The following is a 24,214-nucleotide window of genomic DNA, read 5'->3' as shown; positions in this document are numbered from 1 at the left end:
AGGTCCCACCGAGATTTGAACGCGGATCGCTGGATTCAAAGTCCAGAGTGCTAACCATTACACCATGGAACCGATGTGAAACTGTGTGAACTGTCATGTCATGGCAACCTGCCTAAAAGTATTCAGCCAAATGATCAGTATGGATGACATTGTAGATTATTCGCACTACGTTTCCATGGCTGAACAGCTGCTATATGTGTTATGAGAAGGATAATGTGTGTATCTCCCAAAGTATCTAACAGTGGTAACCTCCACCAAACTGGCACTGCAATGTCAGAATGGCTGAGCGGTCTAAGGCGCTGCGTTCAGGTTGCAGTCTCCCCTGGAGGTGTGGCTTTGAATCCCACTTCTGACATTGAAGCTTTACTTTTCTTGATATTGTGACAAAATACTCTTGGGTTAACCACGAGCTTTCTAAAAACTTGCATATAACAATTGTGCACCATTCATTCCTCATCTTTGCTGCCCATCATTACAACTTTGCTAATGATGGGCAGCAGGTTAGTGTCATGATGTTACCTCAGACATGGTTAAAAGCCCTGTTAACGTAAGTGCTTCACGCCGGGTGCGTTGGCGCGTGCCTGTAATCCAAGCTACCGGGAGGCTGAGGTTTGAGGATCGTTTGAGCTCAGGAGCTCTGAGCTGCAGCAGGCTATGTCGATCGGGTGTCCGCATTACGTTCGGCATTGATATGGTGATCCTGGGGGAGCCTGAGACCACCAGGTCACCTAAGGAGAGGTGCACCGGCCCAGGTCGGAGACGGAGCAGGTCAAAGCCCCCGTGTCGCTCAGTAGTGGGATCGCACCTGTGAATAGATGCTGTAGCGCAGCCTGAGCAATACAGCTAGACCCAATCTTCATACACATCCTTATACTTGTCTCTAGATCACACAGCAGCCTCATCAGTCTTTTTAATTCAAGTCCAAAACACTCACAAATCTGCTGCTCTGCTTGTCCTGCACCACCTCCACCTGCAGGACAGCTGCAACTACATCCTCCACCCTAAACACGCCACCGCCCAGCAGGTGGAGACAAACTCAAAGTAGGACATTTATTCAGGTGATTTTTTGGTTTCATATTTGCATCTTATACTGTATATAAAATGACCTGTTTTGAAAGTATCTTTATGACTCTGCATTGTTTTACATACATTATAATGAATCCAGTCCTTTTTGGTCCCTTAAAGTGTGTTTATAGAATTGTTATGTTACATTTGTTCTAATCCCTTCTGCCCTCTTGGTCAGATCTGTTTTGAAAATATTTTTTTCCAAAAAGCTGATTGCAGCTTCTATCTTGTGATAGGAATGCTCTTTCTGGTCAAAATGACTCAATATCATTCATGAGAGACATGTTTGACATATTTGTTTGACAGATTATAAGCCAACAAGTCATTTATTTTTTTAACAGTTTAAATTCTCTGACACAGTGACCAGTTTGGTGTCTGGTTTGTGTTCACTAAGTATTTCAAATGTGTCACTGAATAGAACAAGACCTCAGATAATCCTGAAGAAAGAGAAAGAGATCAAAACTAAAAGTGAGTGACTTTATTTGTCCTCTGTCCTAAATTGCTCAATGCCTCCTCTTCCCGTTAGGTCCTCTGTGTTAATGGGTAATCAGTCATCAAATAAAGGAACTGACTGCATGTCAATAGAAACACTCTTGTTGCGGCTTCTGTTACTTAAAGGTAAAAAAGAAGTTGCTACAGAGACCAGCCATGCACCCCAGGTCTATACTATGGATCCTCCTCCTCGTGTTGGTCCATAGAGGTGAGCATTTCACTTTTAAGTGCATTTGATTGTGTCAGATGTGTGTGGACTGGTGCCACATGTGTGCGTGCAGAGCTGCATGTTTGTTACCCACAGTTTTACTGCGTGCGCTCTAGGGTCCCTGCAAAAGACCGACTACGACTATGTATATGAAACGTACGATGATGAAGAGCCCGTGAACTGCTCGGTCACAGAGAGCATCAAAGGTGGACATGTCACCTACTCCAAGGTAACAAAAGTAATATGTGCACCTGGGGGAGAGGTTTAAGTAAAATGCAAATGTACAGCATTTTAAATAGTGTAAATATTCAGTTTTAGTTCTCATAGTTTTAGTGCAGTTTTAACGTTGCTGACAACAGAAGAATTAGAATTTTCTGGTTATGATAAAAAAACAAAAAAAGAAAATAAAATCCAAGTGATGCAACAGGGACATGGCTTTACTGGAAAACCTCATGTTACCTAATCTATTTATTTAAACAACTGTTTGTTTCCTCACCAGGGAGGGCTGGTGGGCAGCGTGCTGACCTATCACTGCGGTCCAGAGAAATACCCGTCCCCAGTTAGCTACAGGACATGTGAAGAACATGGGGAGTGGTCGCCCATGAGACTAGCCAGTGGGAGGCTTGCATCTAGGGCCACATGCAAAGGTAATGTTGATGATGATGATGCCTTCGGTATCATACACACATGAAAGCGGTCCCATTCTGGTGTGCACATACATCTTCCTCTCACCCAGACGTGCTGTGTCCGGCTCAGCTGCAGCTGGATCATGGTGACTTCTGGCCCAGGGACCAGTGGTTTGCTGTTGGGGCGACACAGAGCTTCTCCTGCCAGGAAGGCTTCACCCTGTATGGCTCAGCTGAGAGAAACTGCACTCTCTCTGGGGAGTGGACGGGAGAAACTCCCATCTGTAACAACCATGGTGAGAAAAGAAGAAATTAAAAAGCAAATCTTTCTGTATGAATCATATAATTTTAAGGAACTCCACTTACGTTTGCACGGGTCTTCTTCCAGTTTATCACACTTGCTTATGCTGCAGTTTACACTGCAATGATAATATTATTTCATTGTGACGTGCAAATATTCTGATGTCTCAAAAAGACCATTTGCATAATTTCAACATGCTACATAGTTGCTTTTTTTTATAATAAAACCTAATTCTTTAGTCACTGTAATAGTGAAAACATGAAAAGCCTTTTCAAAGATGCTGAAATTCCCAGAAATCACTATTTTATATTTTTTGCATCTGTTTGCAAATTCAGCTGATGACTGTGACGACCCGGGGATCCCACCCGGTGCCCTGAGGTCAGGAGGCCGGTTCTTCAGGGGTGAAAAGTTGACTTACCGGTGTCAGACCGGTCTGGATCTGCTCGGGTCGGCTGAAAGGTTCTGTCTGGAGCACCGGGAATGGAGCGGATCAAAACCACGTTGCCATGGTGCTTAAAATTTAGTTTTCTGTCTATAATTTCACAGGACATTAATTCTTTAATAACAAAAAAAGAAAAGAAAATTGAGCATCATGACAGCAAATTAACAATGTGTTGCTTTGTCACAGGTCCAAATACCTTTGACTCCCCCAGTGCTGTGGCTGCAGCCATGACGGGATCACTTGCAGGACTAATGGATGTACTGTCACCTGACGACAAAAAGAAAGGTGGTTACCATGAAATGTTAAGCACATGTTGATATAATTGGAATACACATAATCAGTAACAAAAAGCCAAAAAAAAAGAAAAATCCACTTTGTGTGTTTAAGAGGAAAGCATTTCCTTTGGCCGAACCTTCCGCGTGGCTGAAGTCAGCCGTATGCACATCTACATCTTACTGGACACATCAGGAAGCATCGAAAGGGAGGAGTTTGAGAAATCCAGGGATGCCACCATTGCTCTGATCAGAAAGGTCAGCATTGAAACAGCTCAGCGTGACGACCTGAGACCCAACAGTGAAATCCTTGATGCACTTATGATCCTAGTTTATGTGTCTTCCTCTTTCAGCGAGTAAGAAACCCACTCATGTTCTTCATTTTTTCTCCAGCTGGACAGTTACGATGTAAAGTTGAATTTCCACGTGTTGTCTTTTGCCACCGAGGCCAAAGACATCGTCGACATCATAGACGAAGAAAGTGGTAACATTGACGACGTCATCTGGAGCATCATGGATTTTAACTACACGAGTATGACTCTGCTTGTTCTGCCTTTATTGGAAAACCACGTCTTTTGATCTGAGTCAGTCTGCATAGCATCACAACTGTGATGCATTTATTTCCATAGTGATTTATTCCTCTTTGTTTGTTCACTTACAGGCCACGGGCGCAAGACAGGCACCAACATCCACGGTGCTCTAAAGCGCGTCGAAGAGAGGATGAGCATCTTTAAGCGCAACAACAATCAATTTAATGAGACCCAGAACATCATCATCATAGCAACAGATGGTGACAACACTCGGAGACACTGTTTTAATGCTGTATATATTACACTAAGTCTGAATATGTAAGATGATATAGTCTGAATAGAATGAAAGTCTGAATACATTGAGTGACGTTACAAAGGATTTGGGACCATCTTTATATATATATATATATATATAAATGGTAAATGGCCTATATTTATATAGCGCTTTACTAGTCCCTAAGGACCCCAAAGCGCTTTACACATCCAGTCATCCACCCATTCACACACAGGTGATGGCAAGCTACATTGTAGCCACAGCCACCCTGGGGCTCACTGACAGAGGCGAGGCTGCCGGACACTGGCGCCACCAGGCCCTCTGACCACCACCACCAGTAGGCAACGGGTGAAGTGTCTTGCCCAAGGACACAACGACTGAGACTGTCCAAGCCGGGGCTCGAACCGGCAATCTTCCGATTACAAGGCGAACTATATATATCACATTGTAACACAAAGTGTTTCTGGAAAAGCACTTTGTAATGCTGGTTTTAAAAGTGCTGTAAAAATATCATCAGAAAATAAAAGTCAACATTTATTCTGTCTTAATGTTTATCTACCCACAGGTTACTCCAACACAGGGAAATCGGCTAAGATTGTCCTCACAAAGATCCGGCATTTGCTGGGTTATAGTAACCCAGACCCAGACCATACAAATGAGAAAATGCTAGGTATTGTGATGGAAATAACATATTAAAAAGGCTGAGCTGGAGTTGGCGCACTTATCTGCATTTATGCTTCCATGTGCACTTTCAGACGTCTATGTGTTTGGCGTCAAGGAGAAGGTGAATAAAGAGGAGTTGAATTCTTTGGCCTCAAAAAAACGTGGTGAGACTCACGTGTTCATCCTCAAAGATTATGACAAACTGGGAGAAGTGTTCAACAGCATCATTAGTAAGTGGAAGTCAACCCTCCACTCTAACACAAAACAGCCAAATGAAACAACATTAGTGATTTATCTTTCACATTTCATGTTTGTTGAAAAAAACAAAAGTGAAAAACTGAAGTGGAAACATTCATTTGTTTAATCTATAAATCAGGTGACGAGAGTGTGACCATGTGTGGGGTGGCTCAGGAAGACATCTCCAAGGATGAGCAGGACGGCGGGAAGAGAGCTTACACCACCCCCTGGCACGTGACTCTGAAATCAGTAAGAACTTTATTTCAATAAGGAATTCTTTGTGTTCAATATTATGGAGTGGATTTTTACATACTGACATTTTCCTTCCCTGTAGCCTGAATGGGGAAAGGACAAGTCCTGCTTTGGATCCATTGTAAGCCAGAACTGGGTGCTGACGGCTGCTCATTGCTTTGCCAGAGAAAGCACGGGCAGTGTCCCACGGCAGCTGGACATAGAATATGGTCAGTGGTTATTGTGGAAAATTCTTAAATGTGTAGATCAGGACGTCAATATCATTTTACACTGTGGGCTACATACAGCCCATTTAGATCATAAGGTGGCCAGACCAGTGAAACTACATAATAAATGTGTGAAATTACATAAAAAGTCAGGATAGTTCGTTGCACAGACTATCCTGAAATTATAAAATATAAATATGTTACTATGGACTCAATAATAAAAATAAAAAAAACTGTTAGTGAATTACTTTGGTATAATCCCATTTTATAAACCTTATTTAGTGTTTAATCTTAATCTTAAGATTCTCATTAAATATGAATTCTGTTTACTTTTTCATTCTAATTTAATTTAAATCCTAATCAGGTGGTTTTTAACCCTAAAAAAAAGTCTTAATCAGTAATATAGTGTTTTATCCTATTTTCTATTTGATCATATTTCTATCTAATTTAGTTCTAATTTACCTTTTTATCTTACTCAAGTTTAAAGCTGGGTGACAAATTATAATCTAATTTAATCGAATTTACTTTTTAATTCTAATATTCTTTATAATCCTTTTTCATTTTAATTGCTGATAAAGTTTTAATTTTAATACGTTCTTTTAAATTATAATTTAGTTTCAATATTCACGATCAATTAAAAAGAAATCCCAGTTAATTTTGTAATTTGCTTCTAAATCCTAAAAAAATGACATAAAAATGTCATCTTTTAATCCTGATTAAAACCCTCCAGTTGTGTGCAACCCCTTACTTTATTGTTCTGGGGGGGTTCTGGGGGGGTATGGGGGTGGATTCCCATTCATTTCCTTTCGACCGGGAGCACCACAGATGCAACAAAATTGATAAAAACAGTCAAAATTGAACGAAAGAGGTGCTCATCACTTTTATATGTTCAAGTGCATAGTGTGGAGGATGTCATAAGGCCTTGAAGCAATCAGATGTAAAACACAATATTTTTGAGTTTTTTAATTTGTAAATCAGTCAGATTTGCCCCGAACACAACAGGAGTATTTAATCCTAGTTTAGCTTTTAATGAATAAACTGCAGGTGCTAATCACTGTGTTATAGGCTGTGGTTGTTTGTCCTCAGGTCTCCCACCCTCCCAGTCAAATGTCAAATTTAAGAGAGTGATCATGCACCCCAGCTACAGCACCAGCGCACTCAAACACAGAAACGTCTCAGAGTTTTATGACTATGATGTAGCTCTGGTGGAGACAAACAGGAGCATCCCACTGTCATGGATGGCCAGGTAAGACGAGTTATACATTGTGTGCGTTTCTAATCCTCTTGTCATGCTTATTGTCTGTGTGCCGTACAACAGACCCATCTGCCTGCCATGCACCGTACCAGGCTCCCGAGCCATGAAGAAAGTCAACTCTACCTGTGCAGACCACAGTACGTGACCTTTACCTTCTCCACAACGTGATTTGTGATGAGTCTGTTATAGTGTGACACAAAACTGAGGATAAATCGTTGAATAAATGATAATTTATTCTGAATAAAATTAATGTTCCAGGAGTGGAGTTACTAACGCTCGAGCAGACTCCTGCTTTTTTCAATCATAAGATCTCAGGAAGCAACGAACGCAAAGAAACACATATTCATACAGGGCGTCAGGTGAGTGCTGCTTTCATCTTATCATCAGTACTGTGTTAACAGGGATTTGTTACAGTGCATCATTTGTCTGCAGAGGCTTGGCTGTGTGGAGAAGGCAAGGAAGCTTGTGGAGCACACGGATGTGACTTTGGATGAGTTTGTACCTGACAGATTCCTCTGCTCTGGGGGAACTGCAGGATATCAGGATGCTATCACCTGCCAAGGTCTGGTCTCTTCTGCATAGTAATCCTAACAGTTTGACCAACATCGGAATCACCTAACAGCTCAATGCGTTTCTTTCTAGGCGATTCTGGTGGGTCCCTGTTTCTGCAGAAAAAGAAGCGCTACTTTCAGGTCAGTTTGCCGATATTTATAAGAGCCTAACTTTGCTGGGGAATCAGGATCAAAGCGACAGTTTCCTTCTCTAATCACCAGGTAGGTGTGGTGTCTTGGGGCATCGTAGATGTGTGTAAAATAATAGGATACACGAGGAGGCCTCCTCCAGATGCTCGAGACTTTCACATTGACCTCTTCAAGATAATGCCGTGGTTGAAGCAGCATCTGGGGAAGGAGATCCAGTTCCTGCCTGAGATAAACTGAGCGGGTCCAGGATTAGACTGCAGATTTCAACAGAGCAAACACAGAGGAGGTGAACTCTCTCCAAACTTAAATACTTACAACCAATCAAATAGATTTTCTAAAGCTTTATTGACATATTCAAGCTGTGCAGTAAAATTACACAACGTACATACTACGTGACGCATCAAACTACTGTTATGTTTATTCATATAGATGTTCAACTGGCCTTTGTTAAAACACCATTTTAATAACGTCTCTGACTTTGGAGTTGGACTTTGTGGCTAGAGATCTTACTGAATGCAGCTTGAAAACACTGGGCTGAAATAAATGTGGACGTCTGCTGATGTTACTGGGTACCATTTGTGTTTTTTCTTTGTCAGTAAAGTAAAAGGTGTCCAGTCAGCCCTCAGAAAACTGTCTGAACAGAGTTTCTGATTGCTTGTCTTTGAAGCTTGGAACAAAATGGATTTGGAGGATCTCGGAGAATCCCTCGGAGAGAGCAGGAGCCTGGAAATGTTTCCTGTTCAGGGAGAGACGGAGAATCTTTTAGAATAAAGAATTAACCCGGTACTGAAAATGGTAGACATGGGCCTTTTGCTACAACAAACAAATATGTCTTAAACTTAAAGAATGAGGGAGGGAGGGCTGTCCTTCCTGACCAGTGTTACTTACTTATAGCTGTGGAAAACCATGTCATTGACCTTGGCGTGTTTGCTGTCTGACGGAGCCATCTCACGGAACTGCCGACAATAATGATGCTTTTTAAAAAAACACAACACAAAAACCCACGAGTGTATAATGGGGCAGTGTGGACGAGTGAGTCATACCCTGTTGTTGTGTTTGGCCTGCTCCAGAGTGGCAGAGAAGTGAAAGCAGCGACAAGGAACACCTGCTGCTTTGGCCACATCCACATAGCTACAAAATACACACAAATACACACAAAGGAACAAAAATAAAATGATGAAACACAACAATAACAATCACTTTGAGAGCATTTTTCTGTAAGGGTAAAATTAGTGCTTGTCATGGCTCTTCTCTCTCTTTACTTATCAAACTTGAAATACAGCACCAGAGTCAAACAGTCTGTCACATAATTCAATGTGACAGACTTTGGTGAGCTGATTCCAGAAACACCAAGCAGATAAGTGACTCTATTAGACTTCAGTGTAAACAGGGTGAATATCTCCACCCTGATTGCAAATATCTGATATATACTTTGAATGTGATGGTAGATACTGGATACGTGTTCATCTTTGAATGACTCCCCAGCCCAGTGAGTGTTCAGGTCAGGTGGGTTTGAAGATATGGGGGTACTATGACAAGTCAGGACACACACCCACACATGCACTCAGACTGAGGTGCTTTACCGTTTGCGAGACTCTGGGTCTGGATTTGTGTTGTCTACGGTGACGCTGCGGCCCTCCTTCAGAGCACGCTCACATGCCGACACGCAGTTTTGCCACGAACCGAGTGTGTCCTGACCCGGAAACAAATGGAGAGGTGTCAATGTGTGTGAATAAATGCTTTGAGTGCTCAGGGAGAGTAAAAAAAGCACCAGATAAGAACCAGTCCATATATGCCATATAGATAATTTTCACTATAGTTAAAATAGTTCGGTGCAAAGACAAAATTAAAGTGGATAAGCACATATTGCCGCAAGCGCCACTCACCCTGTTGACATAAACGTAGCCCTTTGGAATAACGTGGGTGTGGAAGAAGGTGGATTTACCCGCTGCAGATCAAAGGAAGACAGAATGAGATCAGAAGGGTGTTTGTCAAAGGTGAGAACAGAACGATGACTCTGTGGTTTTCTTACATGCTGGGAATCCCACGGCAACAATGACTTCGGTGTCACCGGAGGTGAGGGAGGCAGACGGTGGGTCGTACAGCCTGGCAGCAGAGTCGAGCTTAGTCTAGCGATTTAAATAAAGACAAGCGTCAACGAAACACTGAAGCAGAAGACATATATAGTGTAATATGTACAGTCTATATTGTACCCACAGGGTTAAGTTCAGGCAGGTTGTAGGGGGCGCGCTTCCAACCCAAAAAGTACTCCTCTGGGGTGTAGAACTGCAATCCGATGTTCAGAGCAAACTATGACATAAGAAATATACATCCTCCGTTAACATAAAGAGACAACAGGTAATACTTGACATGCCACAAAAGATCAAGAGTGTAAATAGGGTTTCCTCTAAGCTGCTAACATAGCTCTTACCAAGCGATCACTGCAGGAGAAGTCCTTTTTCTTCTTCCCTGGAGCCCAGTTTTCTGGTCTTCCTGCGGCATCTGAGCACAGATGTAAGTCACACGCTGTGTGTGCATGTTTGTGCAGCTTGCATGTGATTGAGTTAATGCGTAGGTTAATTTAGGAAGGAGACGGGGGAGGGACTGAAGTTAGTTTAGTCTCCAAACTGCAGAACTTAGTAGGTAACGCGCAATTTAACAATGGTTAAATGTTCAAAAATAGCCCGACATTTTCTTCTGTTTATGATGAAAACAAGTTTGTGCTCTGTGACAACAGCTGGAATAAATGGACAAGAAAATAAGCAAACAGGAGAAAAAAATAAAACATTAAATGTACTCGCACTTATATAACACTGTTCTAGTCTTCCTGACACTAAATGTGCCATACAAGTCCCACTTTAGATTTGTTTAGCACTTAATTCTATGCATTTCAAGCCTCTCTCTCTCTCACACACACACTCCTACTTGTTACTCAGTGTTATTTCAGATTTCAGCATTTATACTCTTCACTGCTGGGCTCTAGATAACAGCCAGTCCTGCATTACGTATGGGCAGCTCACTGTGAAAAGAAGCTGGGATCACTCACCTCCAACATAAAAACTCTGCGTCATGTCAACAGTCACGTCATCATTGGCCTGAGCGGGAAACATACATGCAAAAATATTCAAACTAAATAATAATATATTTTTTAATAAGGACTTGCTGAAACACAAGTATATGTTACACTCACATAAACACATTAAAATACATACACTCATTACACCATTGGATCGTTTTTAATGGTCCTGTTCATTAAAACTGTGTTTGTGGATCACATGACTTTTTAAAATGATTTCATAATCAAATCAAAGGATTTTTCATTTACTTTTTGTTGTCTTACTCTTCTTTGTTTGAAATGAGAAAAGATGAGTGCGGCTTCTATGACTCATCACATCTGTTAACTGCTTCTTTGTGCAGGCTGTGTCTGTGTAAATAACAGATGAGGTGTGGCTCTTAAGTGGGCGTGTGCGCCTTTTTCATGGATGTTACCTGGCATTTACCTTCTCACATAGGTGATTCCACATTCCCATGACTGGTTTCCTGTAAATACCAGGACCTGTTGCTACAAACACCTGAAACACAGACAGTGAGATCACCTATAAATAGTACTATAAACAATGGGAACCAGCTCATGCAACGTGACCAACCTGCACAGGCAGCTTCAGAGTGGCAAGGATGTCCTCCACTTTGGACTTGAACACTTCTGGTCTCAGTTTGCCTTTAGCAATCCCCAACTGGTTGGTGAAGAAGACCACCTGCAGGACAAGAGACAAACCCAGTGACAAATGCTGCCAGAGCAAATCAAATTTAACCTTGCAAAAGTACACTTTAGCATTAGCATCACATTAGCTTCTCCTCACCTTGTAACCTTTCTTGAGCAGGCTGGCTAGCTTGGGCTGAATCTCTGGGTACAAAATTCTGGTAATTGAACACAAACAAACCGTGAAAGTCTGACAAACAATCTGGAAATGAAACTACGAAAAAAAAAGAAAACACAGACACTTATTTGTAACTCTTAATAAAATCAAATAAAATGGAATGAGAAAGATGAACAGGAAAAGCTGAGGAGTGCAGACGTACTTCCAGTCGTCTGGTGCTGTGGGAAAGACTTTGCCAGACTTGGTGGTGATGATGCAGCCATCAATGTCAAACCCAGCGATCTGGAGTTAGAAGAGGCAAATTAGCCATATCTTTCACAAAACCTTGTGCATAACACATAAACCTGAATTTTAACATCTTTTTCATCTCCGAGTCAAGCTCATCTGCTCATGCAACTCTGGTGTGTAAGCCCACGACTGCACGCATCATGAGCTCTGCAGTTCAAACAAACCTTAAACTCGTTCAGGCAGCAAGCACCGACTCCTCTGACAAACTGACCCAAATTTCACATGAAGGATCATCGCTGGTGATGGCAGCCGGGCCTTTCACACAGCGAGACCAGGAGCATGCTCAGTGCCCCGTTCCCCTCCTCCCTGCACCCAGACCTCAATACCAAAATCTCTGCCCACTGCTCACCCCACACAGCATATTTGAATCCATGTGACACACTGGAGGTGATCCAGCAGTCACTGGACAGACACAAATCAAAGGGGACAGGATGGGAATTCCACTGAGAAATGTAAAAAAAAGAAGCAGCTGTGATGGAAGACCTCCAGAGGAGCCTGAGAAGATGATCTTGAAGGGGTAAACGGTCGTGATTTTAATCAGGTAAGGCTTTTTTATTTTGATGGGTGCATTTTTTGACCTTTTGGATCCCAGTTCACACAATAACAAAAAGAGTTGCTGATTAATTTTCTGAGAAGAGCTGAACATGATATGCTGCAGAGTTTTTTAGGTCTTTCGCTCATTTGAACGTTATATAAAACACTGCCTGCTGTAGATAAAGACTCCATATCTGCTGATCATCTGAATGAATCACTCCCCACCTTGTCACTCCCTTTGACACCAGCGGCTGTGTAAACCATTAAGCTGCCAAACTGCTGCCAGCTGCTCTTTAGACTTGGTTTTGAAGACGATGACGGCTGATTGCTGCTGCTCTCCTCTGTCAGGGACTTTTTGGCAAATTCCTGAAGGTACTTGAGCCGTTCGCCAGCCAGTCTCTCCTCCTCATCCTCCTCCTCTTTCATCTGCCAATCAGAAGCTTCCTCCTCTATTCTTTGGCGCTTCACCTCAGGTTGCTCTTTCTTTGGGCTCAGTTGCCTTTTAGATGACTAAATAACAAGGAACAAAACAGCAATTTCTCTCATTCTGGCTTCTCTTTATACATATGCTTGTAGACAGCTAGATCCATGAATCAATACATCACAGAGGTTTACCTTCATGGGAGAGCTGGGGAAGAAATCCTTTATGTTGCGTTTGGGTGTGGGACTGGACTGTGCCTCTTTTTCTTTTGAACTCGTCCCTCCTTTTGTCTTATCTGCTGCTTTCAGCCCTCTCTGTGCTGTGCTGGAGGTGATTCCATTGGAGCTCAGAGAGTAGTTCAGTGTGAATGGGTGGCTCTGGTTAACTAGGTAGAGAGTACCTCCATGGCTGAGTTTACCAGACTGACCCCGGCCCAGCTTCTCACCATCCAGAGAACTGGGGTTGGGACCCAGCTGTGGAGAAATGGACATTGGACTGTAGCAGTTACAGTTAGCACATGAGCTGTGAGGTAACAAGAGTGGACAAAGAGGACAATGTGCTGACATCAGCTTTGAACATAATGACACGCCGGTTGCTGTGGATCAGGTGTAATTGCTTGGGGTTAAATATTAATTCGCGGTGATGTTGAAGGGAGTGTGCTCTAGTTTAATAGGCAGGGTCATTATTCTACTGTGGAGGCACCCAGTGTTTGTTCTTCATACCTGTGTAACAACAACATCCTGGTCTGCAAAGCAAGCCACCACCTTCACTGTAATAAATAAAAAGACACACACACATTTCGTATGTATACACATCTAGAGCTGGGACCAAAAAAACTAAAAGAAGACAAAACAACAACTTTCTAACTCATTTTAATGCAGATTTTCCATTTAAATGCAGTTTTTATTTTGCAATATGAAAACTAAATGCATAAAAAAAATGCCTCGGCTAATTTTGAAAATTACCATGTGCCATTACATACAGTACTGTGCAAAAAAGGTCTTGAGCCACCCATGTTGTCTTTATACTTTAACAGACTTGTTTTTTTTTTTAAATAAGTCTTGAGTAATAGTCCTCCTGGATTTCTCAAGGTCTTCAAAGTTTTCTTTGGACATTAGCTGCTTTTTCACTCATTTTCAACCCACTCCTTGTACCTGACCGTTTTCAGAGAGATGTTTTTTTAAATTTTGTTTTGTTTTATTTATTTATTTTTTTAGGCCACTTAACACTGAACTAGTCAAGGAAGGAAGTAGTGTTGTGTCTTTAAATAAAAGCTAAAGAACCAATTCCAAACTGTGTTGCAAGAACACAGTCATTTGTTGCCATTTCTTTAATTGAACCTATGAGAAATATCAAAGATAACTCAGTCTACCAGGCAAAAAACTGTATGTATGCACCAATATGGTGATTCCCAAAAAACTATTGTAGGGCACATCTGGCCCCACTAAAACATTTATATACATACCTACTGATTTTCAAAGAGAAAAAAAGTACCAGCCTGGTTCTTTTTCTTGCTCTATTTGACTCCCCATGGATGCAATTTTAAGCTCCTCACTTATTAAGTACATATGTATGTATGTAAAACTGTAACCAAAGTTCAGTCATCATGAGTTTAAATCCCTGTTAGTGACTTGTAGAGTGAATGCAAGACACTCAAAACACAAAACTCAGTCAGCCCCACTGATTTACTTTCTCACATAAATACATGAATGAATTAAAGCTTACAGCCACATTAGCAGTATTTTCTTGCGTTGTACACTGTAAAGTAATTTACAGCTTTAGGGTGGTTTGTTATAAAGTTAAGCTTCAGCAGAGCACGAGCACTAACAGCTTCGCAGATTTAAATCTAGAGTCTCGCGATAAACGTGACACATAAGCGGGACGCCTCACCCTGATGTCTGGAGCACTTCTTATCTGTGACACCAGTGTCCGGATCCCGGCCCAGAATCACAGCCCGTCCATCTTCCAGGGAGATCCGAGCTCCAGAGGCGCCAACCAGCGTGCAGGACATTCGAACAAGCGGCCACAGAGAGGCTGTTTGCCCCTTAATATGTTGTGTTTAAGAGTCTTTTTTTAAGTCAAGCCAAAGTACAGGACATTAAACGGCCTCACGCAGTAGTGTTTAGCATCATTACAACTTCAACTACCTCAATTTCTTTTCGTCTTCTAAAGAAAAACTTGAAGAATGTGTGAACTACAAACTACACGGGTCTGATTTTGCAGCGTTGTCCCCGCGGTCCGACGCAAAAATAATTACGTTTAGCAACGTCGTCCCCGCGTGAGGTTCCGCTCAAAGTGTAGGTTACATGAGCAAAGTCGCGGTCAAGCTAGCAGGAGCTGAAATTATTTGGTTTCTTTTCTTTTTTGGAGGGGAAAGTCAGCGTTGAAATAACTTTTAAAGTTTTTAAAAAATATATATATATATATACATATATACATATAATGCGTAATGTAATAATGATAATGTACAATCATTGTGGACTGCGCAATCACATGGTAAAAAAACAAAACAAACCCTACAGGATAAAGAAAACTATTCTGTTGGGTTTCTGAGTCATTCGGCACTGGTACCGTGTTATCAGAAAGAAAAGCGCAACAACATTCTAGGTGCCGCTGACTGAACCACAACATAATGTTTCCACTCTCTCGTTGTTGACACGTGTAATATAACAACAATGCATATTCATATTACTCTCCCTAGATGGAATAAGACGTTGTCATTTGTTGTCCATTGGAGGAGTTAAATATTTAACACATCAGTATTGGTGAGTCACTATTTTCCTTTTCAGGTCCTTTAATGGGCGAGACGGGAGAAAAAGATAATACGGAAATAAGACAAAGTAACACATTGTTCTGGTTACACTTTCAGCTAAAAGCTCATCTAAAGACTAATTTAGTGTGACGGACAAGTGATCACTATTTATTATGCAAACTTTAAGTCTAAAGCGGAACGACGAACGAATAAAGTGTAATCACGCTATGGTCAAGCTGAAAGATGTAATACTTCGATATAATGCAAAACCCAGAGAATAAAAAAACACCATATTCTGCTGTTTATTTTACCTCCAGAAAGTTCTGTGTTGTGCTTTTCATCATTCACAACTATTTACTAAAGATGACAGGAGGAGCAGGTTTCTCTACATACTCGTTTAGGGTGTATCAGCAGTGGCGGTCCTAGCCTGTTTGGCGCCCCCGGGCGAACACTCCCTCAGTATTCTGATTTTGACTCTGATTGTTTCAGGATGACCTGCCATTATCCAATGACACATCTGCTTACCTGTATCCTTTGCTCATTTCTCTTCCTCTTCTTTTCTATTTTTTCTAAACTGAGCACCTGGTGGCTTTGAACTTTTCTTGTCCATCTTCCATTGGTTTTAATTTTGCACTCCAGTATGAACACAAATGCCCCAACTCGAGGATCGCCACAACATAACCTAATAGACCTACACCTTAGTTCACAGATTCACTTTGTCTAGGGTTTATTTCTGGGATTTCACACAACCCAGGATTCAAATCAGGAATACATAATGGGCTTGGATTTACAACATTATGAATGAAATGCGCTCTGTTTGGAAGCAGCCGCCCCCCTCCCCTTTCGACGGGTTGTGTGTGAGACTTTAAATCATCAAACTGTAAATTATAAATTTTCAATTGTTATTGATCCCTTTACCCCAAGTCCTGAAGTGTATATTTATTTTCTTACTCTTCTTATATATATTGTTTGTTTACTTGCTCTGCTGTAACTGGAGCCTCGTCTCTTGTCTCTCTATATACTGGACTGTGTGTAGCAGAGATGACAATAAACAACCGCCCGTATCAAAAACTGCTACTGTGTATCAGTGATTATACCATTGACACATTGATAATGTTGATACTGCTGTCATTTTCCCTGCTTCTGTTTATTTTTTGTTGTGCTCAGTAGCCCGTCCTCATCGTAAACCTACTCATGATCTTATCTCCTCAACTCCTCAAATAGGCACTCACTTCCACATTCTTTATTCTGTCAGGTGGAGCTCCTTGTGTGTCACCCGCCTTCAAAAACTATTGAGCTGCACCGGAAAGTCATCTTGCAGGTAAAATATATGTATAAATAAATAAAAGAATGTCCTTTTTAAAGGTGTTTAGTAGTAACCAGATATGTAAACTCTGAGTCTTGGTGCTATCATGTGTATTTAACTTTTCATCTCTGAACCTGCTTTATTTTCAGAATTTGCTGTAATGTCTTGTCATGGTGTATGAGGCATTAGTCACCAGTCATACTTTCACTTTATTTGTTTTTGTTATTCACAGTACACTGTGAATGTGCTTCTTGTTATTCTGTGAATACATTTCTTGTTTTTGCATATATTACCTACTTTAACTGCTGTCTAAGTGCAAAAGTTTGTTTCACCTCAAGTGAATACATGTGCTCAAATGATAATAAAACTACGTAATTCTTTTTTTCCCTCTATCTCTAATTGATGCAAGAAATACTGTGAAGTCGAATCTGCTGGCACAACTTGCCCTCGATCTTCATCATTCTTCAGAGTATAAATCCTCTACACTATGTCGTCCAACCAATCATTCAAAAGCCAACATGAAGAAGCCTACATGTCTCTGATGAGAGGCCTGAAGGAGCTGGACCTACAGGGACCCTGTGTTCCCAGTGACCTGTTGCTGATCGGAGACCATGCCTTTCCTTTAGCAATGAACAGCCGAGGTCAGGTGCTGATGGCTGCCTCTCTGTACGGCAGTGGAAGGATTGTGGTCCTGGGTCATGAGGGCTACTTGACAGCCTTTCCTGCTCTGGTAGAAAATGCTCTGACCTGGCTGAGAGGTGATGGATCTGATAACCTCTCTGTAGGGGTGCACAGAAATGTCAGTGCAGTTGCTGATAACCTCCAAAAATCCAGCTTCCAAGTAGAAGTTGTGGGAGCTTTCAGTGACAAACTGGGAGTTGGTGTTTATGTGACCGATGCCTACAGTGTGGGCTCAGACCCAGTGGAGCTTGTAGCATTTCTGAAAGCTGGAGGAGGGGTGCTGATAGCTGGGCAGGCGTGGGGCTGGGCTGCAGATCACCCCAAAGAGAACGCACTGCATCAGTTTGATGGGAATAAAGTGGCAGGAGTGGCAGGAATCTACTTCACTAAGCGTTGTGGTGAGGCGGAGAACCTGCCTGTCTACCCTCAGATCCCGTCCTCCTGGATGTCTGTGGTGTGAGTACATGCTATAACTATTATAGATTCCATGTTAGTTTTTTTTAAACCCACAAGTTAACTATAACATGAAATAAATTGCAATCTACTATAGACTATATGTACAGTATTTTTACAGGAACTTGTTGATAATAACATTAAGAAAATCAATTTTATGTTGAAGTTTCATATTTATTGTTTTTATACATAGTCACTGGTAATAATTATACAACATGAATGCAATTCAAATTTTCATGGTGATAATCTTCCAAAAATGTAAAAAATACAATTACTTGTATGTTGGTTAATTGTTTTGTTAACATGCAAAGACTCATTTGAAAACGCAATTTGCACAATTATTCTTAATAGTGTCTCTCATTCCTGCCATGACTCTTCCACCTTTCAGCTTGGGTAAGGATTTTGAAGACGACTTGCAGTTCTTACTCCAGGGGGTTTCAGAGTTCCAGCTCCCGTCTAATTTAACTGCTTCGGAGGTTTTAGTCCATGGACCGCTAGCATTTCCCATCGCGACCACAGGTGATGGACGGGCATTCCTGGCAGGAGGCTACTATGGACAGGGACGAGTGATTGTGGCTACACATGAAGGATTTCTGGGACTTGAGGTAAATTAGGCATTTGTTATTTTCACTATATATATTTTTTAGTATTGTATATTTCTGTCAGCACTTTGATGCTTACTGTAGATTTAGACCATCTGTGATGAGAGAATATAAAAGAACATTCTAACTGTTTGATGTCTGAGCCATCATTGGTGATAACCCTAACTCTGTATGAGGCACGACGCAGGGGTTAGATATCGTTGTCTACTAATCTAAAGGCTTGTCTGTTGATCCCATGCTTCTTCAGTTTGGATGTTGAAGTATACTCGGCAAATACGCTGAACCCTAAGTTTCTTTTGATGTCTATAGTGTGAGTACCCGAGTCTGAGCATGGTGAATGTTGGTTAAACCATCAATGGTTAAAAAAGAAATGCTTCTGCTGTTCCGAGAAATCTTTTATACATCACATGTACACGTAACTGCCTTTGTTCCTGCTTTCCTTCCATTTTTTAGAGTATGGCTCCATTTTGGCAAAATGCCATTCACTGGTTGGATGAAGGCCGCAGAGGGGTTGTTGGTGTCATGAATATAGATGCTGCAATCAAAATTCTCAGCAAGTCAGGGCTGAAGTGTGAGAAGACAAAATTCAGGAAAGACCTCAGCGTGTTTGTGTGTAAAGCGTATATCACTGAGCATTTGGAGGAAATCAAAAACTTTGTGGCAGAGGGAGGAGGCCTGCTGATTGGAGGACATGCCTGGTACTGGGCACAGACACATAGTGGGCAAAATCCACTTACAGAATTCTCAGGTATGAAAGTGCACGACCAATGCATCTGATTAGTGTGACATCTCCAACAATACACCAGAGTATTTTAAGTCAGATTTGTTTTAATGTCTTTCAGGAAACAAGATCTTAAATCAAATGGGATTGAGCCTGTTGGGCGCAACAATCAAAGGAGGAACATACAAAGCTCTCGTACCCACCCAGGCTATTAAAGACAGCTACCACTTCCGCCACCTTCTATACCGCTTTGCTGCCCATGTGACTGCAGGTGAAAAACTTAGCAAACATGAGGAGGGATGTCTGAAAAAGCTGGGCAACGACTGCAATGCCTACTTGCAGATGAAAGCCCATGACTCCTCCCACTACCGGCAAGTGTTGGCCACACTCACTGACTTATTAAAGAGGTCAGGCCTGCCACAGGTGAGTAGCTGCCCTTTATGGATGGGGTTTGTTGAGGGGTCGCTCGTCTGCCCTTTTTTTTGCAGATAGTGTCATAATGTGGGGACATATCTAATAACATTCACCATTCACTTTCAAGGTGAGTGACAGCTGCCCTGTAAAGAGTCCCAAAGACCACCTCCTCCTCGCTGTGGGTACCCAGGTATATAAGGTTTGCCCAGATCCCGATGCCCTCCTGCCCTATCTTATCAAGGACAACCCAATGATGCCTGTTGTCTATAACCACCGGATCAAGGTTGATGTTGATACAGCAGGTCAGATCTCACTGCTGTGTTCAAAAATGTGAATGTGGTTATTTGAATTTAGGTACAAATTTAAATTGTGCAGCATCGTTCAGCATGATGCAGCAATGCCTGTTGTTCAGTGTCACACAGTATTAATACATGCACCTCTTTGTAGACACTGAAAACTGTGAAATACATTTTTTAAATGCATATTTTATACATGTAAACGTCCCTGACTGTCATCTTTTATAATTGTGTGTTTCAGATAAGGAAGAGTGGATCAGTACAGGTCTCTACCTCTCTCCTGGTATGAAGACCTACATCGCTATACCACCTCAGATTGTCAAAAAGAATTGGAAGGTAGAGCATATGAAATCAATTGATTTTGAGTTCACTCAGAATGTTGCAACTTTGTTACCTAAAGATAGTGAGGTGCCAGAAACTGAAAAATTCCAGACACAAAACTTGTCTCTGGTGAATAGATACTGTAAGCTGTTTCAGGCCATTTAGTTGTTTAAACACAGAGCAGTCATTGCAATTTTTAGTTATTCCTTTTTACAGTGTTGCACACTTTGTGGTATTGCTTATATTATTGTATTTTTGCTTGTATTATTGCTTATAATGCATTTTCCTTTTCTTCTGCAGATTCAGATAGGATGTCAAACTGATTCTCTGCACAAGAACGATGTCCTGAAGAGACCACCGTCTGTCCATGAGCGATTTCCTGTCACCTCAGAGATGATACAAGTTTGGAACCTTTGGGGAGGACTCATCTACCTGGTGGCCCCACCCAAAACACAAGTGAAGGGGTTGGAGGTCACAGCACAGATGGCTGTACCTGCTCCATATTATAAGACTGGTGAGTCTGCGGTAGATTGAACTTTAATATGTGTTTGCACTAGTGTGTACCTTTGTTTGTACTGGTCTAATAGACTATTTTTTAAACAGTCTATAATTTGAAGGGCTGAGGGCAGCATCTCCCAGGTAATAATGCAAAGCAATTTAATAGATCCACTCCTCTCTGTTCTTTTCAGGTGTAACAACTGCAGCTGAGTGGTCGTCGCTGCGCACAGCTCCTTCACCCTGGGCAGAGTTGGAGTTTGAAAACATCATCCTCACCGTACCATCAGATGCTGTTCGGGGTCTGGAGCGCCCTGACAAGGTGGCTGCTCTGTGGGATGAAATCATGAGGGCCATTGCAGATCTGGCTGCCAAACCACACAAATTTCCCCGCAAGGAGCGCTTTGTGGCAGATGTGCAGATTTCTCACGGTAAGTGCATTTTGCCTCATGTTGTACAGTACACACCTGCCTATTATTTTCTTATCATATATAGAGTCTCAAGTAATGCTGGGTGACAGGCAGGGTATGCATGAACCAGTTCTCTGGAATAGAACTAGCAAACAGAAAGTATTCAGTCACCAATCCAAATTCAATTTTTCAATTCAATTCAATCTTATTTATGCAGCGCCAAATCACAACAACAGTCGCCTCAAGGCGCTTTATATTGTAAGCTAGACCCTACAATAATACATACAGAGAAAAACCCAACAATCATATGACCCCCCCATAAACAAGCACATTGGTTGTGACCAGTTGTTGTGATAAAAAAAAAAAAAACAGGATAAGAAAACATGCTGTGAAAGAGAGCCAGCGACTGATAACAAGTAGGATTCAATGTAGAGAGGTCTGTTAACATATAGTGAGTGAAAAGAGTGAGTGGAGGAGAAATATTTAAGGCATCATGGGAATCTCCCAGCACCCTAAAACTATTGCAGCATAACTAAGGGAGGATTCAGGGTCACCTGATCCAGCCCTAAGTATATGCTTTTTTCATCACCAAGCACAATGCAAAGCACTCATTCAGAATGGCATGTCACTCAAGTTCATATGGGTGTGAAGGCAGACGTGCAAATACTTTTGGCAAAATAGTGCATATATACAATTACAATGCTGGCTTTACCTGTCTATCAAGTTTGAGAAAATGAAGTAAGCGTGTGTACGCTTAATCCCTGTAAGCTGAAAGCTCAGGCTTTAGAGCTCTAAATGCTCATTTTTTCCTTCTACTTTTGGTTCTGGTTGAAATCCCTGAGGCCATCCACTGGAGTCTATCCCAGCTGTCACACGGCAAAAGGCTGAGTAGACCCTGGACTGTTGCATTGAAAAACCATAATCATGTCATACTTTTGCTTGTTTGTTTGCTTGTTTGTTTGTTTTTACATAAGAATCATCACTGTACTACTGTTCATTTCTCCTTTTTCTGTTCAGGTTTTATGCATGCAGGTTATCCTATCATGGTACAAAAAAACTCAGCTGCTAACCTGGTTGACGTTAAAAAAGGTAAAGGCATGTGGGGCCCCATCCACGAGATGGGACACAACCAACAGAGAGGCTGCTGGGAGTTCCCACCACACACCACAGAGTGTACATGCAACCTGTGGTCAGTGTATGTGCATGAAGAGGTGCTGGGCATCAAGAGGGAGAAGGTGGAGTAAATCACATGCATCTTTCAGACCAATGGCCAGAAAAGCTTTTGTTGAATTGTGATGCTTTTCATATCAATCAGTTTTAGAAAGCATAACTCTTTTTTTGATATCCTATGAGGACAGAAGACTTAACACTGTTTTCCTTAGAGTAAAATGCTTAACAGTCACCTCATTACATACTATTCAATGCAGGCTCATGGAGCTATGACTGCAGCAAAACGACAAAGTCGAGCCAAGGATTACGTCGCAGGAGGCAGGAAACTTGAGAGCTGGAGCATGTGGGTGGCTCTGGAAACATATATGCAGGTGAGAGAATTCTACTCTGTAGAGAAACTGTCCTTTGTCCACACACCTGCTTTCACTGGAAAAAAATGATTGCATGTAAAACTGAAAGCAGAGTGTGAAACAAGGCACGTTCCAGAAACTGTAAGATGATACCTTTTAAATCAAGTCACTATCAAGAAAGTGTGGAGACAGAATTAAAACAGTATCTTAACAAACAGAAATAAGCCTGACACAAACACTTTATTAGACATAACATGATTATCAGCATTATGATTTTTGTCTCCTCATCTGCAGCTCCAGGAAAGGTTTGGCTGGGATGCCTTTAAGAAGGTGTTTACTGCGTATCATCACATGAAAGACATCCCCAAGGACAAGAAAAGAAAAATGAATCTGTATGCTGAGACTTTCTCCCAGACTGTGGGGATGGACCTGACTGGCTTCTTTAAGGCCTGGGGCTGGCCAATAGAAACAGCCACTGAAGGGAAGCTCTCCCAGCTGCCTTCCTGGAACGATCACCCCATGACCCAGTATGACTAAACCTCAAACCACTGCAGTGTGCAGAGAAATGTCTTCAACCAATATCTTAATTTGAAGTGAATGATGAACAACACGGTGAACTGATTTGGTGTCTGGTGTTCTGTTTCAACAACATTTATTAGAGTATCTGAATAGAGAAACAAATCCTGTACATAGCTTGTACTCACTACAGCCTGTACATACTTATAGTTATAGAATATTCACAACATACTTCATACCGTGTACATTATAACACACCATAATAGACCCATTTCTGTAATATACTTACATATCTATATTATTGCTAATATATATTGTAATATATCTATATCACTAAAGCACTTCTGGATGGATGCAAACTGCACTTCGTTGCCCTGTACCTGTGCATGTGCAATGACAATAAAGTTGAATTCTATTCTAATTCTATTCTATTCTAAATGATGTGGTGAGGTTGTAGTTATTGAATTCAGTTTGAATTTTTTTTTCCCTTATGTACCTGTACGGGGTAGGTACAGTAGGCTTTCACTTACTGCCAGGTAGACTAGACATTCGATGATAACAAGAGTGGATCTTTGCCTTTGTTTTGTACAGGGCTGAAATCATAGCAAGACATTGCACTACTATAACATACAACGCAATACACTTTCCTTACACTGTGCTCTACTGAATACGTTCACTGCAACCCTTTCCTTAAAAAATAGTAGTCTTTTATGAGGACACAGGATTTTTATAAGGACACTTATATTATTAGAAATGTGGATTTTCTTTATGTGAATAAGCATAATATTGAAACTCTCATTTGCTCTGCTGCTGTATTTTCATGTTTGCATTATGTTGGGTTGCAATAAAGAGGTCAGACTTTATAATAAAAGAACTTTAGTCTTTAGTTTCACTACACTGATATCTGAAACAGCTTCAATAATAATCCACTTTATCTTTTTCCATTAAGAGAGAGAAAAAAAGTGAAAGACTTCATTTCATTCTGAAATACTGTTATATTGTAGCTGCATCAATATGGTGATTCCCAAACAGCCATTAGCTGAATACTGCATATCTCAACATGGTCTGCTGTTTGTCCTTAC

At 41.4% G+C, this 24,214-nt stretch overlaps 3 protein-coding genes and 2 non-coding genes across 7 annotated transcripts; 3 read left to right on the top strand and 2 right to left on the bottom strand.

Moving 5' to 3' along the window:
• trnaq-uug (transfer RNA glutamine (anticodon UUG)) lies at window positions 1-72 on the bottom strand. The gene has a single exon. It is a non-coding gene; the product is annotated as a tRNA-Gln (tRNA).
• Window positions 73-560: 488 nt separating this feature from the next.
• On the top strand, window positions 561-859 carry LOC147314078 (signal recognition particle RNA). Its single transcript, XR_015124921.1, has one exon.
• Window positions 860-1,604: 745 nt separating this feature from the next.
• Window positions 1,605-8,089, top strand: LOC147314077 (complement C2). Its single transcript, XM_086260861.1, has 19 exons — window positions 1,605-1,765; window positions 1,882-1,994; window positions 2,265-2,412; window positions 2,502-2,687; window positions 3,028-3,201; window positions 3,321-3,419; window positions 3,522-3,664; window positions 3,800-3,938; window positions 4,068-4,196; window positions 4,776-4,880; window positions 4,966-5,103; window positions 5,250-5,359; window positions 5,445-5,571; window positions 6,655-6,814; window positions 6,887-6,960; window positions 7,082-7,182; window positions 7,256-7,385; window positions 7,466-7,515; window positions 7,597-8,089. The coding sequence occupies exons 1-19, from the start codon at window positions 1,714-1,716 to the stop codon at window positions 7,759-7,761; spliced, it is 2,343 nt and encodes a 780-aa protein (XP_086116987.1). The 5' UTR covers window positions 1,605-1,713; the 3' UTR covers window positions 7,762-8,089.
• pnkp (polynucleotide kinase 3'-phosphatase) lies at window positions 7,606-15,356 on the bottom strand. The gene is made up of 17 exons (XM_086260862.1): window positions 14,536-15,356; window positions 13,368-13,414; window positions 12,840-13,118; window positions 12,450-12,734; window positions 11,605-11,684; window positions 11,385-11,442; window positions 11,172-11,279; window positions 11,025-11,096; window positions 10,571-10,619; window positions 9,956-10,026; window positions 9,742-9,834; window positions 9,557-9,653; window positions 9,411-9,472; window positions 9,108-9,217; window positions 8,568-8,655; window positions 8,413-8,480; window positions 7,606-8,260 (listed from the first exon to the last, which is right to left on the bottom strand). The coding sequence occupies exons 1-17, from the start codon at window positions 14,654-14,656 to the stop codon at window positions 8,140-8,142; spliced, it is 1,809 nt and encodes a 602-aa protein (XP_086116988.1). The 5' UTR covers window positions 14,657-15,356; the 3' UTR covers window positions 7,606-8,139.
• On the top strand, window positions 14,528-23,981 carry LOC147314075 (TRPM8 channel-associated factor homolog). 3 transcript variants are annotated; one of them, XM_086260856.1, is made up of 13 exons: window positions 14,528-15,410; window positions 16,653-16,718; window positions 17,113-17,840; window positions 18,226-18,442; window positions 18,893-19,187; window positions 19,282-19,583; window positions 19,702-19,876; window positions 20,112-20,206; window positions 20,492-20,705; window positions 20,881-21,117; window positions 22,114-22,331; window positions 22,524-22,637; window positions 22,911-23,981. In XM_086260856.1, the coding sequence occupies exons 3-13, from the start codon at window positions 17,191-17,193 to the stop codon at window positions 23,151-23,153; spliced, it is 2,760 nt and encodes a 919-aa protein (XP_086116982.1). In that variant the 5' UTR covers window positions 14,528-15,410; window positions 16,653-16,718; window positions 17,113-17,190; the 3' UTR covers window positions 23,154-23,981. The 3 variants fall into 3 exon arrangements, with proteins under 3 accessions (XP_086116982.1, XP_086116983.1, XP_086116981.1); XM_086260857.1 differs by having other exon boundaries at window positions 15,887-16,718; XM_086260855.1 differs by having other exon boundaries at window positions 14,528-16,718.
• Window positions 23,982-24,214: the final 233 nt, after the last annotated feature.

Source organism: Aulonocara sp. 'chitande type north' Nkhata Bay, linkage group LG14 (assembly GCF_057382095.1).
Source record: "Aulonocara sp. 'chitande type north' Nkhata Bay isolate Kocher_YH1m ecotype deep benthic linkage group LG14, A_spYH_male_GT1.1, whole genome shotgun sequence".
In the NCBI taxonomy this organism is placed as follows: Eukaryota; Metazoa; Chordata; class Actinopteri; order Cichliformes; family Cichlidae; genus Aulonocara; species Aulonocara sp. 'chitande type north' Nkhata Bay.
Note: the sequence above shows the minus strand (reverse complement) of the source record. Positions and strands in the feature narration are given on the sequence as shown.

Excerpts from the sequence above, each read along its gene's own strand:
- LOC147314077 (XM_086260861.1), top strand. The coding sequence starts at position 1,714 with ATGCACCCCAGGTCTATACTATGGATCCTCCTCCTCGTGTTGGTCCAT. Across the intron at positions 3,939-4,067 it reads CATGGATTTTAACTACACGA|GCCACGGGCGCAAGACAGGC; the intron begins GTATGACTCTGC and ends GTTCACTTACAG. Across the intron at positions 6,961-7,081 it reads CTCTACCTGTGCAGACCACA|GAGTGGAGTTACTAACGCTC; the intron begins GTACGTGACCTT and ends TTAATGTTCCAG.
- pnkp (XM_086260862.1), bottom strand. The coding sequence starts at position 14,656 with ATGTCCTGCACGCTGGTTGGCGCCTCTGGAGCTCGGATCTCCCTGGAA. Across the intron at positions 10,620-11,024 it reads GGAATCACCTATGTGAGAAG|GCCAATGATGACGTGACTGT; the intron begins GTAAATGCCAGG and ends TTTCCCGCTCAG. Across the intron at positions 8,481-8,567 it reads AGGCCAAACACAACAACAGG|TTCCGTGAGATGGCTCCGTC; the intron begins GTATGACTCACT and ends TATTGTCGGCAG.
- LOC147314075 (XM_086260856.1), top strand. The coding sequence starts at position 17,191 with ATGTCGTCCAACCAATCATTCAAAAGCCAACATGAAGAAGCCTACATG. Across the intron at positions 17,841-18,225 it reads TCCTCCTGGATGTCTGTGGT|CTTGGGTAAGGATTTTGAAG; the intron begins GTGAGTACATGC and ends TCCACCTTTCAG. Across the intron at positions 22,638-22,910 it reads CTCTGGAAACATATATGCAG|CTCCAGGAAAGGTTTGGCTG; the intron begins GTGAGAGAATTC and ends CCTCATCTGCAG.